The sequence below is a fragment of the Coregonus lavaretus genome, assembly GCF_964263955.1.
Source record: "Coregonus lavaretus genome assembly, chromosome: 23".
In the NCBI taxonomy this organism is placed as follows: domain Eukaryota; kingdom Metazoa; phylum Chordata; class Actinopteri; order Salmoniformes; family Salmonidae; genus Coregonus; species Coregonus lavaretus.
This window is the reverse complement of record NC_140010.1, coordinates 37222935-37243532: the sequence shown is the minus strand read 5'-3', so window position 1 is coordinate 37243532 and position 20598 is coordinate 37222935. Positions and strand designations below refer to the sequence as shown.

At 45.7% G+C, this 20598-nt stretch overlaps 1 protein-coding gene across 3 annotated transcripts; it reads right to left on the bottom strand.

Annotated features, from left to right (window-relative positions):
- Positions 1-4244: 4244 nt before the first annotated feature.
- Positions 4245-11473, bottom strand: LOC311099206 (UAP56-interacting factor-like). Of its 3 annotated transcripts, XR_014609692.1 has the most exons (10): positions 11293-11470; positions 10657-10794; positions 10302-10474; positions 9850-10106; positions 8037-8109; positions 7863-7927; positions 6692-6769; positions 6358-6490; positions 5477-5850; positions 4252-4699 (listed from the first exon to the last, which is right to left on the bottom strand). XR_014609692.1 is itself a non-coding variant. In XM_084139886.1 (9 exons), the coding sequence occupies exons 1-9, from the start codon at positions 11363-11365 to the stop codon at positions 5749-5751; spliced, it is 1092 nt and encodes a 363-aa protein (XP_083996012.1). In that variant the 5' UTR covers positions 11366-11473; the 3' UTR covers positions 4245-5748. The 3 variants fall into 3 exon arrangements, 2 of the variants coding, with proteins under 2 accessions (XP_083996012.1, XP_083996013.1); XM_084139886.1 differs by having other exon boundaries at positions 4245-5850; positions 11293-11473; XM_084139887.1 differs by having other exon boundaries at positions 4247-5850; positions 10302-10471; positions 11293-11449.
- Positions 11474-20598: the final 9125 nt, after the last annotated feature.

Genomic DNA, 20598 nt, shown 5'->3' with positions numbered 1-20598 from the left:
AGATTCAAATTGTGTGAAAACCGGAGTATTTTTTGTGAAATGACTACCCATTAGAAACTACAGAACTGTGTGTAATTAGTCTCTCTCCATAAATGCCTAAAGAATGTACCATTTCTAATTTGTTTGCTTCTAGCAAACGTCACACACTTATTAACCAGAGAGGAGTAATGGGCCCAATCATTCCCTAAACCCAGCACCTAGGAGCTAAGAGGAATTGACAGGTGTAATCTAACTGGTAATAGCTCCTCCTTGCCCTCTGATAGGCTAGGTGAGAGTTTCACTATATTGCTTATACCAATCAAATCCTCTCAGATCTCCACAAGTGCATAGACTGGTTGGCTGACAACGGCACAAATGATGCGCGTGCATCTATGTGGCTGTAAGGCGTGTTATGATTCTGAACGGTCGGATGGCTAGCCACAATGACAAGAAGCTGCCATGCTGGGAGTCGTAGGTGGCTCGTATCTTGTTCTTGATACCATGTTTTGAGGTGTTCTGACTGATTTCATGTCTATGCTAATATTCGCTAACTAACAAACGACTGTAATTATGTATTTAAAGGAGACAAGTGCTCATTGTGCAAATGTATTTATGTTTTAAATAAACATTTGGTAACATAATATAGTTTACATGTTAATAGTCTAAGCCAATCCCGTCTGTTTTGCCCCATAGTTGTGCACGCATCGGTTTTGTTGCTAAACAACCGACCTGTTTATAGGGCGCAGAGTTTAGGGGAGGATTTGGGATTGGCCTACACTTTCCTTCCTACAAGACTGGTTTGCCAGCTTGTCGAGAGTGACTCATTCCTTACTGAATGATTCGGTCTGAAAAGATGCCCAATCCCAAATCAGCCCCTGGCTCCTCTGAAATTACCTGTGACCTGTACAGAACAAACCCTCAGTCAGATTTTTTTATAAGTGTTCTCAAATGTGTTTATTTTGCTGAAAATGTTTGTCCTGAGTGTCCCTTCATGACTTGACTATTAGCGATGTCATAGCAGTTGGACACTCCACATGGCTGATATTGTAGCCTATTTCTGAACATTTTATGAAGAGCTTGAATACCTATAATAACCCAACCTGAATTTTCAATTAATTTGTGTCATAAAAAACACGAGTATACGTTTTATAATTAGTATTTATTTATTAATGAAACATTGAAAACATTATTTTCTGAGAAATTTCAGGAAATCCAGGTAGTGGAAGCAGCATACCCTGGTCATATCTTCATCTGCGTCCTCCTCCTCTTGCTGCACCTCAGTTTTCTTGGCACGGGTCTTCTTCCTCTTGAAGTAACCTCGCAGCCTCTTCCAGAAGGACTTCTTGGCGGGGTTAGGTGTGGCATCCTCGACCAGCTCAGCTCTCACCTCCTGGAGTCTCCTCGGGCACAGCCTGGGTGACATGGTGGACCAGGATGGGCGCAACCTCCTCTGGGTGCTGGCGAGGGTCTGCTCCGAGGCACCGGAGCCCAGTGATTGGGCCGACCTGGCCCGGCGCTTACCGGACTCCTTTCTCACCATCTCCAGCGATGGTACCACTCCTCGGGTAGACCGAGAAGGGCCAGGACTCATTGGTGCTGGTACTGGAGCATATGCTGGTGAGGCTGCATTCTGATCCGTCCCTGCTGGTCACCCAAGCGGCTTTGGGAGTGTGTGGGATGTCCATGGCTTGGCTCTCCGCAGATGAGAGCCGAAGTAATGGGCTATGACGATACATGATCACAAGCAAGTGGCAAGCTGTAGTAGTAGGCTAACAGCAGGTTGTCCAGAAAATCATAAAACCGGTGTTTGAGTTATAAACAGCTATTCTGACCTTTAATAGCCTACCCCATTATGATGCAAGAATCCATGTTGAGCCAAAGTAACAACAGGGCTATGGTCAAAAGTAGTGCACTATACAGGGAATAGGGTGCCATTTGGGACACACTCTGTCTTGTGTTTTTGCCATTTCTGTTGCATTCAAGGCCAAAGAGACAACTGCTACAGAATAAAAACAATATGAATGGGAGCCTACCAACCAATTCCCCCTCTCTCTCTTTGATCCCTACCAAACTTTTGGAGGCATACTGCTCTCCTAAAATAAAATGGGTAGCAAATGTTTGGTGGCTAGCCTAGCGCAACAGCATCTGTTCAGGTACTGACAGGATAGTGTTTTCCTAAGGAATATATTTTCTATATTAAACACTGTGTATGCTCTGTAGCAGTGGTGTAGTGGAGGGTAAACACAGTTTACCCACCTTTTTATTTTCTACCAACTTGCCAGCAGGCATAGTTAGACAAGCTAGCTACTCTAACTTGATTGATAGCCTGAAATGGCTTCTTGGTAGCTAGTTATGAGTTTGGGAGATTGGGAATCTATCTGTGCAAGCTAAAGCCAACTTCATAAAATTGCTAGGTGGCTAGTAGTATTACAGAGAAACAAAATGTTTTGTTTTACAAAAAAATAAACTAAGGACAAATCTTAGGGGGCACATGCCCCCTATGGACATGACGCCTCTGGCTTCCTACATTATATTATTATGGACAAAAGAGCAAGATTGTTTTTATTTGTCAAATGACAGCCAAGCATTGATCATCATGTCACCAGAATAAGACCCTCTAGGCTATTTATTGGAAAGAGCATCAAGCTCATCACTGTGCACTTTCACCACCCTGTGAAGTTCATCAGAACTTATTTCATCTGTAGCCTAATAAACTGCATGCTTTCCCGAGTTGTAGTGGGAGCAGGGCCGGACTACCACTTTTAACAGCTAACTTCCTACATTTCAACACATTTTGCCATGGGGCAGAGAAAAATGTGCAATTTATAATACTATTCTACATATTTTTCCATGAAGCTGAGAGACAATTTTGCAGTTTTAAAGCTAATTTCCTGCAATTCTACACATTTTGCTATGGGGCGGAGAGAAAATGTGCTGTTTTATAAATCATCTCATGCTATTCTTCACATTTTGCCATGAGGATGAGAGAACATTTTGCAGTTTTAAAGCTTATTTCCTGCTATTCTACACATTTTGCCATTAGGCTGAGAAACATTTTCAGTTTTAAAGCTAATTTTTTGCAATTCTACACATTTTAACATAGCATATGAACACGTCATAATCAATCTGGGACCCCCCCCCCCCCAAATAATCCGTCCCTGAGTGGGAGGACTATACATCATATCATCACATGACTCTTTACTTCGATATGATGGTTATTTCAATATTTGCGCATAGTCGTTTCCACTGATATTTGTCGCATAATTCATTTAACCGACACAAAAAAATCCCACCTTCTCTAGCGTACTTTGTTTTGTCGACATCTGGAAAGTTTCCGACAAATTAGCTGTTTCCATCAGGCCTGTCGTGACATTTTCTATGCGACGTGTACTTCACTCACATATAAAGGTTGGATGGAAACCTGGTTAGTTTTCTACTTGGGTATGAAAAGGTAGCAAAAAAATGCCACAGGTACAGCGACAAACATTTCATATAGGACAGCAGCCCACATTTATCAGAACCAAAAAATACACGTTTTTACCACGTTTGTGTTACATAAATTCCGTTATTTTACACCTATGAGGGGAATCAAAGGTGACGTGAACTGTGGTTAAGGATTGTATTGGACAAAAATACTTGAGCACTTAATTTTTCTACATAAACCACGTTTCCATCAACAGTTTTTATGCGAGTAAAGTCATACCGTATAATAAAAAAATCACAACAGCTGTGATGGAAACAGGTAGTTTCAGTGCAATTTTATTAACGCAGACAGATAATTTTTTTGTTCCAACATGGTGGCTTATTTTTGTCTGTACAATTAATTATGCGAGAAATGGCAGTGGAAACACCTTTCTGCACAAATATTGATATAATAACCATCATATATCTACGTCAATTTGGGAGTCATGCGATGACATGATGTGGTCCTCCAACTACGACTCGGGAAACCATGCAGTTTATTAGGCTAAAATAAGATAAAATAAGTTATGAACTTCACTGGGTGGTGAAAGTGCACGGTGATCTGAATGCTCCTTTTCAATAAATATCGAGGGTCTTATTCTGGTTACCGATGTTTGACAAATACTCTTGCTTTTATCCATAATAATCTCATCATGTAGACTAGCCTACCTGCACAACCTACCCGCACCGTATCTGTGAGCTGTTGTCTAGAGCCCACATGCCAAGACCAGAGTAGGCACATTTGCTATTTAACGCAACAGTTTGTGACAAAACTATCAGTAGAGTTGAAAATGCAATGGAAACACAATTAACTTTTGATTTTTATTCGGTACATGAACACTTCAGCGGAAAAGTAAATTGTGTGCACTACGTCATCACGCACCACTGATTTTTTTATCTGCAACAAGTCAGTTTGGTGGAAAAACACTGGTGGGAAAATGTGTATATTTTCCTAATGCAGATCTTTGAATATTCGCATGAAAATCTGTCACGAATTGGATGGAAACCTAGCTATAGAGGGGGAAACAATGTGCCACATTTCTTTATTTGGAACATAAAACAAACAGTATTTTAAAAAATTGTCCAAAAAAACACACTAAACAAAACCCTTTCCTACTGGCACAAAGCAACATCCCTTTGAAAAACATTCTTCCAATGGCCTTCAGTATAACTCCCACAGCTGCACTCCATGTGAGAAAAAACATTTTCCTTTACGTCCTGACAGATGTTGAGCTCCTGAAGACAACGGCTAAGTATACTGAACAAAAATACAAACTGAACATGTAAAGTGTTGGTCCCAGAAATGTTCCATATACACAAAAATATTTCTCAAATTTTGTGCACAAATTTGTTTACATCCCTGTTAGTGAGCATTTCTCCTTTGCCAAGATAATCCATCCTCCTGACAGGTGTGGCATTTCAAGAAGTTGATTAAACAGCATGATCATTACACAGGTGCACCTTGTGCTGGGGACAATAAAAGGCCACTCTAAAATGTGCAGTTGTGTCACAACACAATGCCACAAATGTCTCAGGTTTTGAGGGAGCGTGCAATTGGCATGCCAACTGCAGGAATGTCCACCAGAGCTGTTGCCAGAGAACTGGATGTTCATTTCTCTACCATAAGCCACCTCCAACGTTGTTTTAGAGAATTTGGCAGTACGTCCAACCGGCCTCACAATCGCAGACCACGTGTAACCACACACACCCAGGACCTCCACATCTGGCTTCTTCACCTGCGGGATAGTCCAAGACCAGCTACCCGGACAGCTGATGAAGCTGAGGAGTATTTCTGTCTGTAATAAAGCCATTTTGTGGGGACAAACTCATTCTGATTGGCTGGGCCTGGCTCCCCAGTGGGTGGGCCTATGCCCTCCCAGGTCCACCTATGGCTGCCCCCCTGCCCAGTCATGTGAAATCCATAGATTAGGGCCTACTTTATTTATTTAAATTGACTGATTTCCTTATATGAACTGTAACTCAGTCAAATCGTTGAAATTGTTAAATGTTGCATTTATATTTTTGTTCAGTATACATTGTTAAGAATAACGATAGTGTCCTATCACGGTACAAAAAAAATACAAATCTTCCACGATAATTGCACCCGTATATAGTTCTCACATTTGAGGAGTAGTGCACTTTGTATATCTATCTCTTTCTGCTGTTCCATGAGGAAAGTCACTCGGGAGAATCAGCTTAAGATCAGCGCAGGGACCTTTTGAAAGGTTCCAGCTCACCAGGTAAGTGGGGGTCAGTGTGCGTGTCTGTCTGTGAGTGGGACACAAAGGTTTCCTTTGTATTATTGGCTTAACCAACGGTGACGAATCGGCTGCCTTTGCTGGTCTGCGCAGTGGCGATGCGCTGGTCTTTCAGGATGCGGAATCGCTCATTCAAAGTCATCGCCGTCTGCTGTGATAACAGTTTGGATAGAGAAAGCTTGTCAGAAAACAATTAATTCACTTCACACAACTGGGTCATGTTAACTAGGCACAATATTGAGGCAAACTGGCCGACACAGGGAGGCACTATCTGAACTTGTTCAATACGAAACGCTTGTCTACCTTTGCAGTGCACGTTTTAAAACAGTTTCACGTTTTGATACAGCGTGCCCTAATGCATAGGACCCTGTATTCACCAATTCACAGGGTGAAACCTTGATTTTGAACCACTTGGGGAAGTTATACTCTTGACTACTCAGTTCAAACAACCGTTCATAAAATGTATACTAATGCTAATCAGAACAAGATCTGAGCCACTTGGGCTGCGTTTACACAGGCAGGCTAATTCTGATCTTTTCCCAGTAATCAGTCTTTTGACCAATCAGATCTTCTGCCAATAATTGGGAAAAAGCTCAGAATTGGGCTGCCTGTGTAAACGCAGCCTCTGTGTGATTGTGCACTTGTATCTTATTCTCACCTGTTTCCCCACGCTGTTGATGTCAAACTGCAGGGGGACACCTTTAGGTGGGACTGGTTTCTTCTCCTCCTCCACCTTGACTGGGGCAGGGCTGATGGGTGCCGAGGGGTGCAGGGACCAAGCACTGGGAGGCCTTGGGGAACAGAGAAGAAAATACATGGTGAGTGGTTGTTTATCTAGGCCCAATAGTATTTCCTGACTATGTGAATTGGCCAGGGAAAACTCTGGCCCTTCATTATGATCAGGTCATATGTTAAGGAAAAACTACTGGTCCTGTGTATTCAATCAGCCTCTGTTCTGATAGCGGTCTGTGTCAGCTCATAATGGGACTCACTCAGGCTGTGTCATGGTGGCAGTGGGGTTGTCGATGGAAACAGTCAGGATCCCACTGCTGTTTGTTGACGTGCGCCACCTGGTGGACAGACAGGCAAACAGCCACAGACAACATAGTGTAAGACAACCTGTGGATAATAATAACATTTGTGGTCTTCAAGAATGATGAGGGTGCACTATATTATACAGAGGAATGTGGTCTGTCAAGAGGTGACAGTCAATGTGTTCATTCTCTCACACACAAACATCCATCCACACTAGGACAGCACGATATGGGCAAAAAAAATCTCATTTAGAATAGAATGATCAATATAATTTTATGGTTGGAACTTGGAATACATTGGGCACTTGGAATGCAGTTTTGTTGGGCATGACAACAAATGAAAAAGTAAGGGATGAGATGCTTGTGACAGTAGGAACCAAAGTGGTGGTCAGTGATTCCCATGGGACCCTAATTAGATTTTAGAATATTATTCGCCTTATCCTCTGATTAAGAACAAGCTGTTGCACTCCACCACTGGTAGTAGTCTGTATTTGAGTAAAAGTTTGCCCTATCTCAGTGGATCCAGCTAGCTAGCTAACGTTAGCAATTAGCATTAGGGGCAAACAAATGTTTTACATTTAAGTCATTTAGCAGACGCTCTTATCCAGAGCGACATACAGTTAGTGAGTGCATACATTTTCATACTGGCCCCCCGTGGGAATCGAACCCACAACCTTGGCGTTGCAAGCGCCATGCTCTACCAACTGAGCTACACGGGGCCATTAGCAAGCAAGCTGCAAATGTGCCTAAGACCAACAAGCGTTTTGAAGAGAGCAAGTTACACAAACAAATAGTATAGAAAATATGTGGATTTATATTAAAAAGCAAAGTGGAAAGCTGCATCGTTATTGTTTGAAAAATGTGTTGACTGCATGCTGCTGTTTGGTCAATGGATGCAGAGTGAATCTCGAGCATTAGGAACTGCCTGCTTGAGTGACAGGAGGCGGGGCTTGGTGTGTGTGGGATTGGGAAGAGGCCAAAAGAGGAGAGAGAACTCTATCAACTCGAGCAATAAATCCAAAGTTTTAAAAAAACGGTAGGCAGCTAAGTGGCGTTTCAAAATATCGTAGCCTCTTGCAACATGGATATTTGCAGCCCTAATCCACACACACACAGGTCAAATACTCACTGGCGAGATCTTACTGGAGTAGCGGGTTGAGAGGTTGGAGCTGGCTTCTGCACCTGGGTGTGAACCTGCAGTATGGAAGAACGTACAGGTGAGACAACTTTTCATGCACTGGGTCTGTTGTAAAAAGGATGTTGCCTAGGATCACAGACACCTACGAGCAAATAGAGAGCATACCTTCAGGCCCCTGTGGAAGAGAAATGTGGCCTGGCGGGCTTCTCTCTGGGTTTGATGGACAGGGGGCAAGGGCCTACAAGGAGAACACAAGACGGATGGTTGGTTGAGACAGGAACGGAGATTAAAATGTTCCATGACGTCCTTCGTTTGTGCAATGTCATTGGAGATAACTTGGAAAGCGTTAACAGGAGACAGTGATTCTCAGTGTCAGACAGAGCCAGTCCCAATTCGTTCCCTACCCTTTGGCCTTGAAGTTAACCCTTCGATGTTTGCAGATTTTACAGGCCTGGATAGGTATAAGATGTGTATATGGCGCAGGGTTTCAATTAGCCGGTAATAGCCGGCTTTTGTCCCCCCCCCCCCCAAAAAATAGAAAAGCCGATAAATAAAATTGGCGGCGGCCAACACGAAGAAAAAAATCCCATTGCGAATGTATGCTTTTTAGCCTATTCACTGATGGAAATATCAGTCTATGTAAATTCATTTGACTGGTCATTTTTATTAGTCTATAGGTTAATTTGCATAATCTAGTGGAATTAAATTGGCGCATGTACAGTATATTCGTTATGTAGACTATTTATCAAACGTGTAGGCCTACAGCATACAGAGCCTTTGAGTGGAAAATCTGTAAGACAGCACAAGAGCTGCTGCTGGAGCATCTTGTGGTGCTTTCAAGACAACTAGGTAAAATCATGACGTCAGTGATCTTCATGTCGGAAAGTTGGAGCTCTAGAAAGAGGCTTGAGTTCCCGAGTTGGAATTCCAAGTTGGATGACCGATCAAACGATTTTTCCCCAGTCGGAGCTCGTTTTTCCCCCAGTTCCCAGTTGTCTTGAACACACTGAAGTCGGAAGTCAGAGCTCACCAAGTTGTTTTGAACCGACGACAACAGAAGGCAGGCTTTATCAGCGCGTCACACACCACTTTGCAATGAACTGGAGGCAGTATGCATTTTGAAAACATATACTTAATTGTTTGAAACTAACGTTTTAATACATATTATGAGGCATGTCTTACCTTGCTTCAAAATGTCATCTCTGTCACATGAAAGCGCTCACATCTGCAGTTCCCTTTTGAAAAGGGTGTTTTCCCACTTATTTTATTATAGAACGAACATTCGCTCCTAGTCTACTGCCTTGTGCGTATTGCTGTGCTTATAATGTGAAGAAATAATAATTAATCAACATTTAAAGCTAAACGTTCTGATCTGTTGCGTCAGACTGATTGCTTTTTAAAGTTTAAAAAATTAAGTTTAGCCTAGGCCTAATGGTTGTATGAATTTCGGATCTATCGGCCCCCAACTGTCCATAGTCTGTTTGGAATATGCTATTTATTTCTCAACAAGCTGTTAATCGTCGTTGGCTCAAGAAAAGTAAATGTGGACAGTTATTCTAACGTGTTTAAAGTGCACATCAGAATTAGGTTAGAAGGACTGCACATCGTTGCATTCTCGACTTGCATGTTCTGTTAATATGAATTACCTTATTCTAAATATGATTCGTCATTCTGAGCACCGTGGGTGGACGCCGTAATCAGGTTACTCACCCAATGCACATGGGTCTGGTACATTTCTAAAATGTCCGGTAAATTCAAATGTTGCCGGTCAAATGTCCGCCGCCACATTTTCCTAATGGAAACCCTGATATGGTGCTTCCACCAAATTACTTAAATTATACAGATCTGCAAACATTGAAGGGTTAGGGCCAACGGGAAGGGGTAGATTGCGAATTCGGACCGGCTGCCAGTGTGACGTGGTCATATTTCATTGAGGGGAGTATTCCAGGAGTAAATGCTGCAATTGTAATTTCGTTACCGTCCCCGCAGCTGAACGGGTCTCGTCTGTGTCGTCGTGTTGGGGCCTCTCTGTACATCTGTCTGTCTGTATGGCCTCCTCTGGCCTTGCGTCTGTCTGAATTGGGCTGATTGGATAAAAGGCCGCGATTGATTGTTGAAGGGCCGCGATTGGTTGTTGATGGGCCGTGATTGGTTGTTGAAGGGCCGTGATTGGTTGTTGAAGGGCCGTGGTTGGTTGTTGAAGGGCCGTGGTTGGTTGTTGAAGGGCCGTGGCTTCTGAGAGGGAAAACGTAAATAGAGATGGTGAGCAGAGGAGCGAGGGCTCCTTTGGAAACTAACTCTCCCCTCCTCTTTGATCCCAACAAGGGTTGTGTTCATTAGGCATGAAAGAGGAAAACGGTCCAAAACTGAGTGCAACATTTTGCTAGTGTGCCCTAATGAACATGTTGCAGATGTACGAGCCCTTAGTACCTGGTTGACAGTCGGTCGGTTGAGCGGACTGATGCCTTTCTGTCCCGCTGCAGTCTTCCGGGCCGCCAGTCCAGTGATGACCCCTTGACCCCGGCGTCGACCAACCGGAGGGGGAATCTTCCGGCCTCTTCCAACACCAGCTCTCATTACCCCCCCTCTTGCTACACCACCTCCTGGAAATGACACGTGGACAATTCAAATGTGATGTCTTGGACAGGTCTAACTAGTTCATTGGTATTATTAGTGGAGCTAAAGTCTGACATTTAAAATATCACAGGCATGATTGTATGAAGTTATTCAACAATAGAGATCTAACTGCAGTAATGAGCACCACAAACAAAGCTACTGTACACACCTCTTTGGGACTGTCCCCCAGCTCTCGCGCCAACTGGTTTCCCTTGGACAAAGCCCTTTCCCTTCTGTAATGGCCTGCGGTTCCCTAGGCCCGGCCTCCGTGCTTGTTGCTCTTTCTTGTTCAGACGAATGATATCATCTAGGGAAGTAAGAAGAACAAAACAATATTATAAATTGACTTGTCAGTGACCTCTTTTTCTAGTCAATGTTAAAATCAAAATGCCAAGCTTATGAATTAAAGTTTGACTCTTGGAAGTCTGGGCTGACTTTGTACATTATAGTTAGCTACATTCATCATTCACACTGACGTTTGGATGGGCAAAATAAATGAACATAGCTAAGTGTTAAACTCATAGACCTGCAAAATATTAACTAGCTACTGTAGCTAACGCGTTAGCTGGCTTGGTCGCATTGAATGAACGCAGCTAGCTAACAAAGTTGCCAGAGTAGTAAGCGCTTTTAGAGTTTGAAATAGACAGTGGAATGTATGTAAAATAAATATATTTAGTTATATAACACATTATGACCGTTTAGTTAGCTAGCTAACGTTACATGCGAACATTAGCCAGTGGCTAGTTACAACAACCAAACTCGAGCTTCTGGTAACCACCACATCAAGTGTGGCGAGCGGCCTTACCTAAAGACATGTCAACTTTATCAGGTCCCTCTGAGGTGCTCCCCCGTACAGCCGAAAACCCAACGTTGCTCATACTGTGCAAATCTGGCGAATTTTATGGATAAAATTACAAACTGCGCTTCAACTCCACACTATAGCAAGCTAGCTAGCTTCGCTATCTACGTCAAATTCAACCCCCTCTGCAAACGTCTAATACACGCGCACTTGACACGAATGGCATTTTGGGATGTGTAGTTTTGATGCAAGTAATACCAAAATACCCTCTGTTACAAAACAAAAAGAACACACCACGCCTGGGTTTTCAAATACTGGGAAAGGATTTTGCGATACACGTTAACAACACTTTACAAGAATGTGTATGCATCAAATCTAAATCATTTATTGCAAACATTTCAGCCGATGGTCATTGAATAACTTCCTGGCTGACTTCAAGTTGTGCCTTGGCCTGCACGATAATATGCTGTTTTGTCACGGTTGCTTGCATTATTTAATATGTATTGAATATAAACAATTATGGATTGTTGAACTGAGTGATAGCTCTGTTTTTAATAATTGTCCTCCAATACCTCCCTCCAGTGTTGTAGCTCGAGACCACATTTTGAGTGTCTCGGTCTTGTGCTCTGTGTCAGACAGTGAGAACTCGTAATTTCTTCCCGGAGACCAGCGGAGTAAAAAACTCATAATTATCAGCTTCCATTCTATAAGCGCATAAAACCGCCAGATATATACACTCCTTTCTTGAAACAGTCTTTATATATATTATAGACATGTTTGCGCAGAGGCGAACCTATTGGACCTAGGCCTTTAGTGTGTGACAGGTTCGTGATGCTGAAAGAACAGCAACGGTAATACCAGCGCACTCATGTAGGAGAGTGCACTTTTGGTAAAACATAAAGGGCCAGTGGGGTAGTGGAGGCTATACAGATGTACGCCGTATACACACTTTTTTTTCAGTGGGCATTGCTTATTGCACTTCTTAATCCCCCAGTTATGCATATATATGCATATATATGACTTATCAATTATGTAGTACAATCATGAAATCATGCACAAAGTAGCCTACACACAAGTAGCCTACACAATCGCAAAGCACGTGCAATATATTCACATGCGCGCCGCACACATAGCCATAGCCTAGTTTCAGCGGAATATCATCTGCAGGCAGCAAGAGCAGGCAGCTCTCAACTGGTTTTGGCATGGAGCAGCTCACAGAAGAATGTCATCCGTAGCCGGTAGGTAGGAAAGACGTTTCAACTTATGATATCTACCAGTAAATGCTAACTAAGGCAACAATGGGTATGCAAACCAGGTATTGAAAAAGTTTGGTCCGAAGTCTTGGTTAGTAGACTATTTGTGATGTGCAATTCAGTCATCATGAGCTGTTTGCATCAGGGGCGTAGGCAAGAGTTGGCCTGGGTGGACACAGGCCCACCCACTGGGGAGCCAGCTCCTGCCAGGCCCACCCAATCAGATTGAGCAAAAACAAAATAATAATACATTGTTATTACAAAAAACACAGTTCCACTCACCAGATGATGATAATTTGATACAACCTTTTTCTGCAGTCAATGAACAAAAGTGCCCTCTTTGGCCTCATGGGTGGAATGTTATTAATATTTTTCATAATTTCATTTTTTTTTTTTTTTTTTAAATACGATGGAAATCTGGTGTCTCTATGTCAAACAGTTTTGTTATATTTCAGTCTTCTGTGATGTACAGTATATTAGGGCTGTCCCTGACTAAAACAAATATTGGTCGACCGAGAGTCGTCTTGTTCTTTCGACCAATCGATTGGTCGAAATGTTTAAACTTATTTTTCCATATATAGACAGACACACTCTATGTGTTTGAATAAAATCAACTACATATGCACTGAGTTTGTCTGTTTGATTAAATAATTAAAGACACACAAATGACTCAAGAAAGAGCCCGATGGTCACACTGTGTAAAAAAAAAATGGCAGCGAGTGCCTGTGTGACTGGCGTACGTTGTCTCGCTCTCCTCCCTACTGCAGCCAAAAGGCACCACAGCACAGCAAGTGTTTATTGCGCTGTCCGTGCTGAAGCTGCAACATAATTTCAGCCATTTAGTTTCTTACTTGTTTCTGACTGAAAAGTTCTGTTACCGAAATCCCTCATTTGTTTAGGAAAAACATTCCCTCAACCCTTGCTCTCTTTCCGTGAAACATGTCAGCATCGCATGCATGTGACCAATAGGGCCTGACCTATAGCCTATCATAATCACATCAATACATTGGTTATAACAAACTCCCAGCACAGTAATGTCAACAGCAAAATGGATGCGGAGGACATGAAAAATAAACTTGAAACAGGCGAATGTTTACTTCTTGTTCAGGAGGGAAAGGAGAAGTCAGATCTGTGGAAGACATTTGACTTAGTCGTGGAAACTACTGGAGATCAAGAAAAAGGAGGGTATAGAAGCAATTATGTGTGCCAAACTGTTGCTGTTAGATTACAATATTATAATTTTTTCTGACCATTTGGAACAGTGTAAACAACACTCAATAAATAAGTTTACCAGAGAGTCTGTTCTAACGGGGAAAAAAATGTATAAAGCCTTTATTACAGCAGACTAAAAACAGTCGCATGCATTCGTGTGTCACGGTTTCGGCCGAGGCTGCTCCTCCTCCTTGTTCGGGCAGGCTTCGGCGGTCGTCGTCCCCGGAGTACTAGCTGCCACCGTTCGATGTTTCATGTTTGTTTGGTTTTGTCTGTTTGTACACCTGTCCCTTGTTAGTGTTTGATTTGGTTGCCTATTTAGTTTTCGTGTGTGGGGCCAGGTGTTATGTGGTATTGTTTATTGTCAAGCTGTTGCTCTCTGTATTACTCTCGTGTTTTGTTGTTTTTCGAGAGTCCGCACTGTGTGCGCTATCGTCATTTTACGCACTGTGGTTATTGTGCGTAATTTGTATTTTGCCTCCCGGTTGGGTTGGCTGTTCGCCTGTTTGGTGCTGCTTTTGTTGACTAAAGTCTGTTCACGAACGCCCGTGTTTCCTGCGCTTGATTTCCACACCGCATCTACACTCAGCTACTGACAGAATACCACATCACATCATGGAGTCAGCAGGATCACCCGCGCCGACAGAGGTCATGGAGGACCGTCTTCGTGGGCAGGAGGACCGGATTAACCAGATCGGTCACGCCTTGGATCGGGTGATGAACACTCTCCACCGATGGGAAAGCAGCGGGGTACCCACGCCCCCACCTACCGGACCATCCCCATCGGTCAGTCCTCCTGTCCACATTCCGGAACCCAGTGGGATTCGGCTCTCGCTCCCGAGGGCGTACCACAGCTCCGCTGCCGGGTGTCAAGGGTTCCTGCTACAGGTGGAGCTCTACCTCGCCACCGTACACCCGGCGCCCTCGGGACACGAGAGCGTCTCCGCCCTCATCTCCTGTCTCACCGGCAAGACGTTGGAGTGGGCCAACGCCGAATGGAGGAGAATGGACGCCGCTACCGTCACCTATGCGGAGTTCTCCCGCCGCTTCCGGGCCGTGTTCGACCATCCACCAGAAGGGAAGGCGGCGGGGGAGCGTCTGTTCTACCTCCGACAGGGGATGAGGAGCGCACAGGATTTTGCCCTGGAATTCCGGACTCTAGCGGCAGATGCAGGGTGGAATGAGCGGGCCCTCATAGACCACTTCCGTTGTAGCCTCCGAGAGGACATCCAAAGAGAGTTGGCGTGCAGGGATACCATGTTGACGTTTGACCAACTAGTCGACATGGCCATTCGGTTGGACACCCTGCTCGCCACCCGTGGACGTCCCGGATGGGGGTCGCCCATTTCACCCTCCAGCACCTCCGAGCCGAGCCCTATGGAGCTCGGAGGTGCTGGCGCTAGAGAAAGGAGGAGTAGGAACCCGAGGGGGGCCGTCCCCTGCACCAACTGTGGCCGTGGAGGGCACACCGCGGCTAGGTGTTGGGGAAGGTCCCCCGGTGGAGGTGAAGGCAGGCCACGCATTGGGGAGTCCTCCCAGGTGAGTAGGCGCCCTACTTACCCAGAGCTTTCTGTCGTTCACATAACCTTGCCTGTTTGTTTTCCACAGGTAGCACCTCGTTCCCAGCATAAGGCGCTAGTCGATTCAGGCGCAGCTGGGAACTTTGTAGATCGCCAGTTCTGTGTAGAATTAGGGATTCCTCTCCTTCCCGTTGATAAGCCTTTCCCTGTACATGCCCTAGATAGCCGTCCGTTAGGATCTGGGTTGATTAGGGAGGTCACAGCGCCCCTTAAGATGGTGACGCAGGGGGGTCATGAGGAGACGATTCAGCTCTATCTGATTGACTCTCCTGCGTATCCGGTGGTGCTGGGGCTTCCCTGGTTGATTACCCATGACCCTACTATTTCGTGGCGAGAGAAAGCTCTTAAAGGGTGGTCTGCTCAGTGTGAGGGGCTGTGTCTGGGTGTTTCCATAGGGGCGACCTCGGTGGAAAGTCCGAATCTAATGCCTGCACTGCATATTCCCCCCGAGTATGAGGATTTGAAACTGGTGTTTAGTAAGACTAGGGCGGCGCAGCTGCCGCCTCATAGACAGGGGGATTGTGCGATAGATCTCCAGTTAGGAGCAGCCCTCCCGCGGAGCCATGTGTATCCCTTGTCTCAAGAGGAGAGGAAGGCAATGGAAACTTACATCGCCGAGTCTCTGAGACAGGGATACATACGGGCCTCCACTTCACCCGCTTCCTCAAGCTTCTTTTTTGTGAAGAAAAAAGATGGAGGTCTGCGCCCGTGTATTGATTACCGCGGTCTCAATCAGATTACGGTGAAGTACAGCTATCCACTTCCTCTGATTGCGACTATGACGGAATCATTACACGGTGCTCAGTTCTTCACAAAATTGGATCTCAGGAGCGCATATAACTTGGTGCGCATTAGAGAGGGCGATGAATGGAAGACAGCGTTTAGCACGACCTCCGGTCATTACGAGTATCTCGTCATGCCATATGGGTTAATGAATGCTCCTTCAGTCTTCCAATCCTTCGTCGATGAGATTTTCCGGGACATGCAGGGACAGGGAGTAGTCGTGTACATCGACGACATTCTGGTGTACAGTTCTACCCGAGCAGAGCATGTAGCCCTGGTGCGCCGAGTGTTGAGGAGGCTGTTGGAGCATGACCTATATGTCAAGGCAGAGAAATGTCTGTTCTTTCAGAAGTCGGTCTCCTTTTTGGGTTATCAGTTGTCTGTGTCAGGGGTGAAGATGGAGGTTGACCGGGTGTCAGCTGTGCGTAATTGGCAAACCCCAACCACTGTGAAAGAGGTGCAACAGTTCTTGGGTTTTGCGAATTATTACCGGAGGTTTATCCGGGGTTTTGGACAGGTGGCAGCTCCCATAACGTCTCTGTTGAAGGGGGGTCCGGTGCGCTTGCGGTGGTCAGCTGAGGCGGACAGGGCTTTTGGGAGACTGAAGGACCTGTTTACCTCGGCGCCGGTGTTGGCGCATCCGGATCCCGCTTTACCATTCCAGGTAGAGGTAGACGCGTCCGAGGCCGGTATTGGGGCCGTCCTCTCACAACGGTCTGGCACACCACCTAAGCTCCGCCCCTGTGCTTTTTATTCTAAGAAGCTCAGTCCGGCGGAGAGGAATTATGACGTAGGGGACAGGGAGCTGTTAGCCGTGGTACAGGCCCTAAAGGTGTGGAGGCATTGGCTTGAGGGGGCTCAACACCCTTTCCTCATTTTGACGGACCACCGTAACCTGGAGTACATCCGGGCAGCTAGGAGACTGAATCCTCGCCAGGCCCGCTGGACTATGTTTCTAGCCCGGTTTGTGTTTAAAATCACTTACATCCCTGGATCCCAGAACGGGAAGGCAGATGCCCTGTCTCGGCGGTATGACACGGAGGAGAGGTCCGTTGAGCCCACTCCCATACTACCAAAGTCTTGTCAGGTGGCACCGGTGGTATGGGAGGTCGATGCAGAGATCGAGCGGGCGTTACGCACCGACCCAAGTCCTTCACAGTGTCCAGTGGGTCGGACGTACGTTCCGCTCGAGGTACGCGATCGCCTCATTTATTGGGCTCATACGTCCCCCTCCTCTGGACATCCAGGTATCGGCCGGACAGTTCACTGCCTTAGCACTAAGTACTGGTGGCCAACGTTAGCCAGGGATGTGAGGGTTTATGTCTCCTCCTGTTCGGTGTGTGCACAGTGTAAGGCGCCCAGACATTTGCCCAGGGGTAAGCTACAACCCCTGCCCGTTCCACAACGACCCTGGTCCCACCTCTCGGTGGACTTTGTTACTGACCTTCCCCCCTCACAGGGGAATAGTACCATCCTGGTCGTTGTGGATCGGTTCTCGAAGGCCTGTCGTCTCCTTCCCATGCCGGGTCTCCCTACTGCCCTACAGACCGCTGAGGCTCTGTTTACCCATGTCTTCCGGCATTACGGGGTACCCGAGGATATAGTGTCTGATCGAGGCCCCCAGTTCACCTCCAGAGTGTGGAGAGCCTTTATGGAACGGTTGGGGGTTTCGGTGAGCCTTACCTCGGGTTACCACCCGGAGAGTAATGGGCAGGTTGAACGTGTCAACCAGGATGTGGGTAGGTTTCTGAGGTCTTATTGCCAGGGCCGGCCGGAGGAGTGGGCGAGATACGTTCCGTGGGCTGAGATGGCGCAGAACTCTCTCCGCCACTCCTCCACCCAACTAACCCCTTTCCAGTGTGTGTTAGGGTACCAGCCGGTTCTGGCACCTTGGCACGAGAGCCAGATCGAGGCCCCTGCGGTGGATGAGTGGGTGCGGCGCTCGGAGGAGACATGGAACGCTGCCCACGTTCATCTGCAGCGGGCCATCCGTCGGCATAAGACGAGCGCCGATCTCCACCGCAGTGAGGGGCCTGTATACGCACCTGGAGATCGAGTCTGGCTCTCGACCAGAAACCTGCCCCTCCGCCTGCCCTGCCGGAAGCTGGGTCGGCGGTTTGTGGGGCCATTCAAAGTCCTGAGGAGGTTGAACGAGGTGTGTTACAGGTTAGAACTGCCTATTGATTACAGGAATATTAACCCCTCGTTCCATGTGTCTCTCCTCAGGCCGGTGGTAGCTGGTCCACTCCAGGACTATGAGATAGAGGAGACTCCTCCGCCCCCGTTGGACATCGAGGGGGCTCCGGCGTACACTGTGAGGTCCATCCTTGATTCGAGACGCCGGATGGGGGGTCTCCAATATCTCGTGGAGTGGGAGGGGTACGGCCCGGAGGAGCGGTGCTGGGTGCCGAGGAGGGACATATTAGACCTGTCCCTGCTGACCGAGTTCCATCGGGGTCATCCTACGCGCCCTGCTCCGCGTCGTCCTGGTCGTCCCCGAGGCCGGGATCGGCGCACGGCTGGAGCCGCGCGTCAAGGGGGGGGTACTGTCACGGTTTCGGCCGAGGCTGCTCCTCCTCCTTGTTCGGGCAGGCTTCGGCGGTCGTCGTCCCCGGAGTACTAGCTGCCACCGTTCGATGTTTCATGTTTGTTTGGTTTTGTCTGTTTGTACACCTGTCCCTTGTTAGTGTTTGATTTGGTTGCCTATTTAGTTTTCGTGTGTGGGGCCAGGTGTTATGTGGTATTGTTTATTGTCAAGCTGTTGCTCTCTGTATTACTCTCGTGTTTTGTTGTTTTTCGAGAGTCCGCACTGTGTGCGCTATCGTCATTTTACGCACTGTGGTTATTGTGCGTAATTTGTATTTTGCCTCCCGGTTGGGTTGGCTGTTCGCCTGTTTGGTGCTGCTTTTGTTGACTAAAGTCTGTTCACGAACGCCCGTGTTTCCTGCGCTTGATTTCCACACCGCATCTACACTCAGCTCCTGACATCGTGCATTGCGGTTTATTTATTGTTTAGGCTAATTATTTAAAGCTCCCTTTGTTATTTAATTTTAAAACTAAAATGCTTGATTGCATTTCAAAGCATGAATGTCTCGTATGCTGTGTGATGGCATGAACTAATTAATGATTGATTGATACAGTAGCCTATATATTGACATATAGGCCTAAGTAAGTTACGGTATTAAGACTAAACAGGACGCACTCTTAGGCCTACAGCTCGATGGTGGTTATACAAGGCTACTATACAAAGCCTACTAATGATAACGATATGACTTATTATAATGATGATAATAATAATAATTGTAATAAAAACAATAAGAGGGAAATCAGGAAAAAGGGTATAGGAGTGAGAGCTGCGTATTATGTGTGACAAACAGGTGCTGTTAGATTACAATATTATTTTTCTGCCTGTTTGGAACAGTGTAAACAACACTAACTAAATTATAAGTAATACCAGTCCGTTCTAACAAAACAGCAGAGCAAAGATAAACAGCCATATCTGTGAAATTGCTTTTTCCGCCATTTTGCCGTTGCATGAGGCTTGGTGCTCACAGAATTAGTAGGCTATTAAACAAACATTCAAACAGGCAACAGAAGCAAGATTTATAAAGCCAGGCACATTTAACAGTTAGGCTATTGATTATAGACCTAATTAAGTTGGAGTTTCTTCTCTCCTCAATTTTCTTAGACAATTAGGGCTGTTTCCTCGTAAGGGCTGTTTCCTCGTCTCTGCTGCTGCTGCCTCCGCTGCATTGTTCTCAATCCCAATATGCTAGTTAACTTTGCTATTATGCATATAGCAACATAGGGAAAGGTGCCAATTCTACGGCGCACTGAACATTATGTTTCAGAACCGCGGACAGATTTATTAGTGTTGCACCATTATTTTTACATAATATAACCATATACAATTTCAGTATCACATGTCTTAGAGTGATGGACTGTGCCATCCCTGTGGCCTAGAACACAAAGACAGGCGCCAATCAGAGAGGTGTCTTGTGCACCATGAAAAAACAAAACAATTGTGACTGCTCAACTAAAGAAATCTTGGTTGACCAACAACCTGTCGACCAAACAATTGACCAGTCGACTAAATGGAGTCAGCCCTACGGTATATAAAGTGTAATATTGGGACGCAACAAAAAAAAGAATACATTTAAACTCTATATCTGACATGGTACAGGTGTCTTTTTGTAAGCCCATAACCATGTGTGTGAGGTGTATTCTTTTGTTTCAAAGTAGATTTCTTTAAACTACCAAGAACCACTCTGTGTGACCCTGATTTAGCCCACTGCAGTAAAAGGTTTTACCTTCTTGTTGAAACTTATTCTTGAAAAGGGAGAAGCTAACAAATTAGCAACAACATCGTCTTCGATAATACCTGCTGCAGCCGCTGCAAACTGGCCTACAACAAAAGATAGCTAGCTAGACCGTGGGAAAAATACTGCTTGCTATTGTGCAGTGGCCTATTGGCCTTTGAGAAG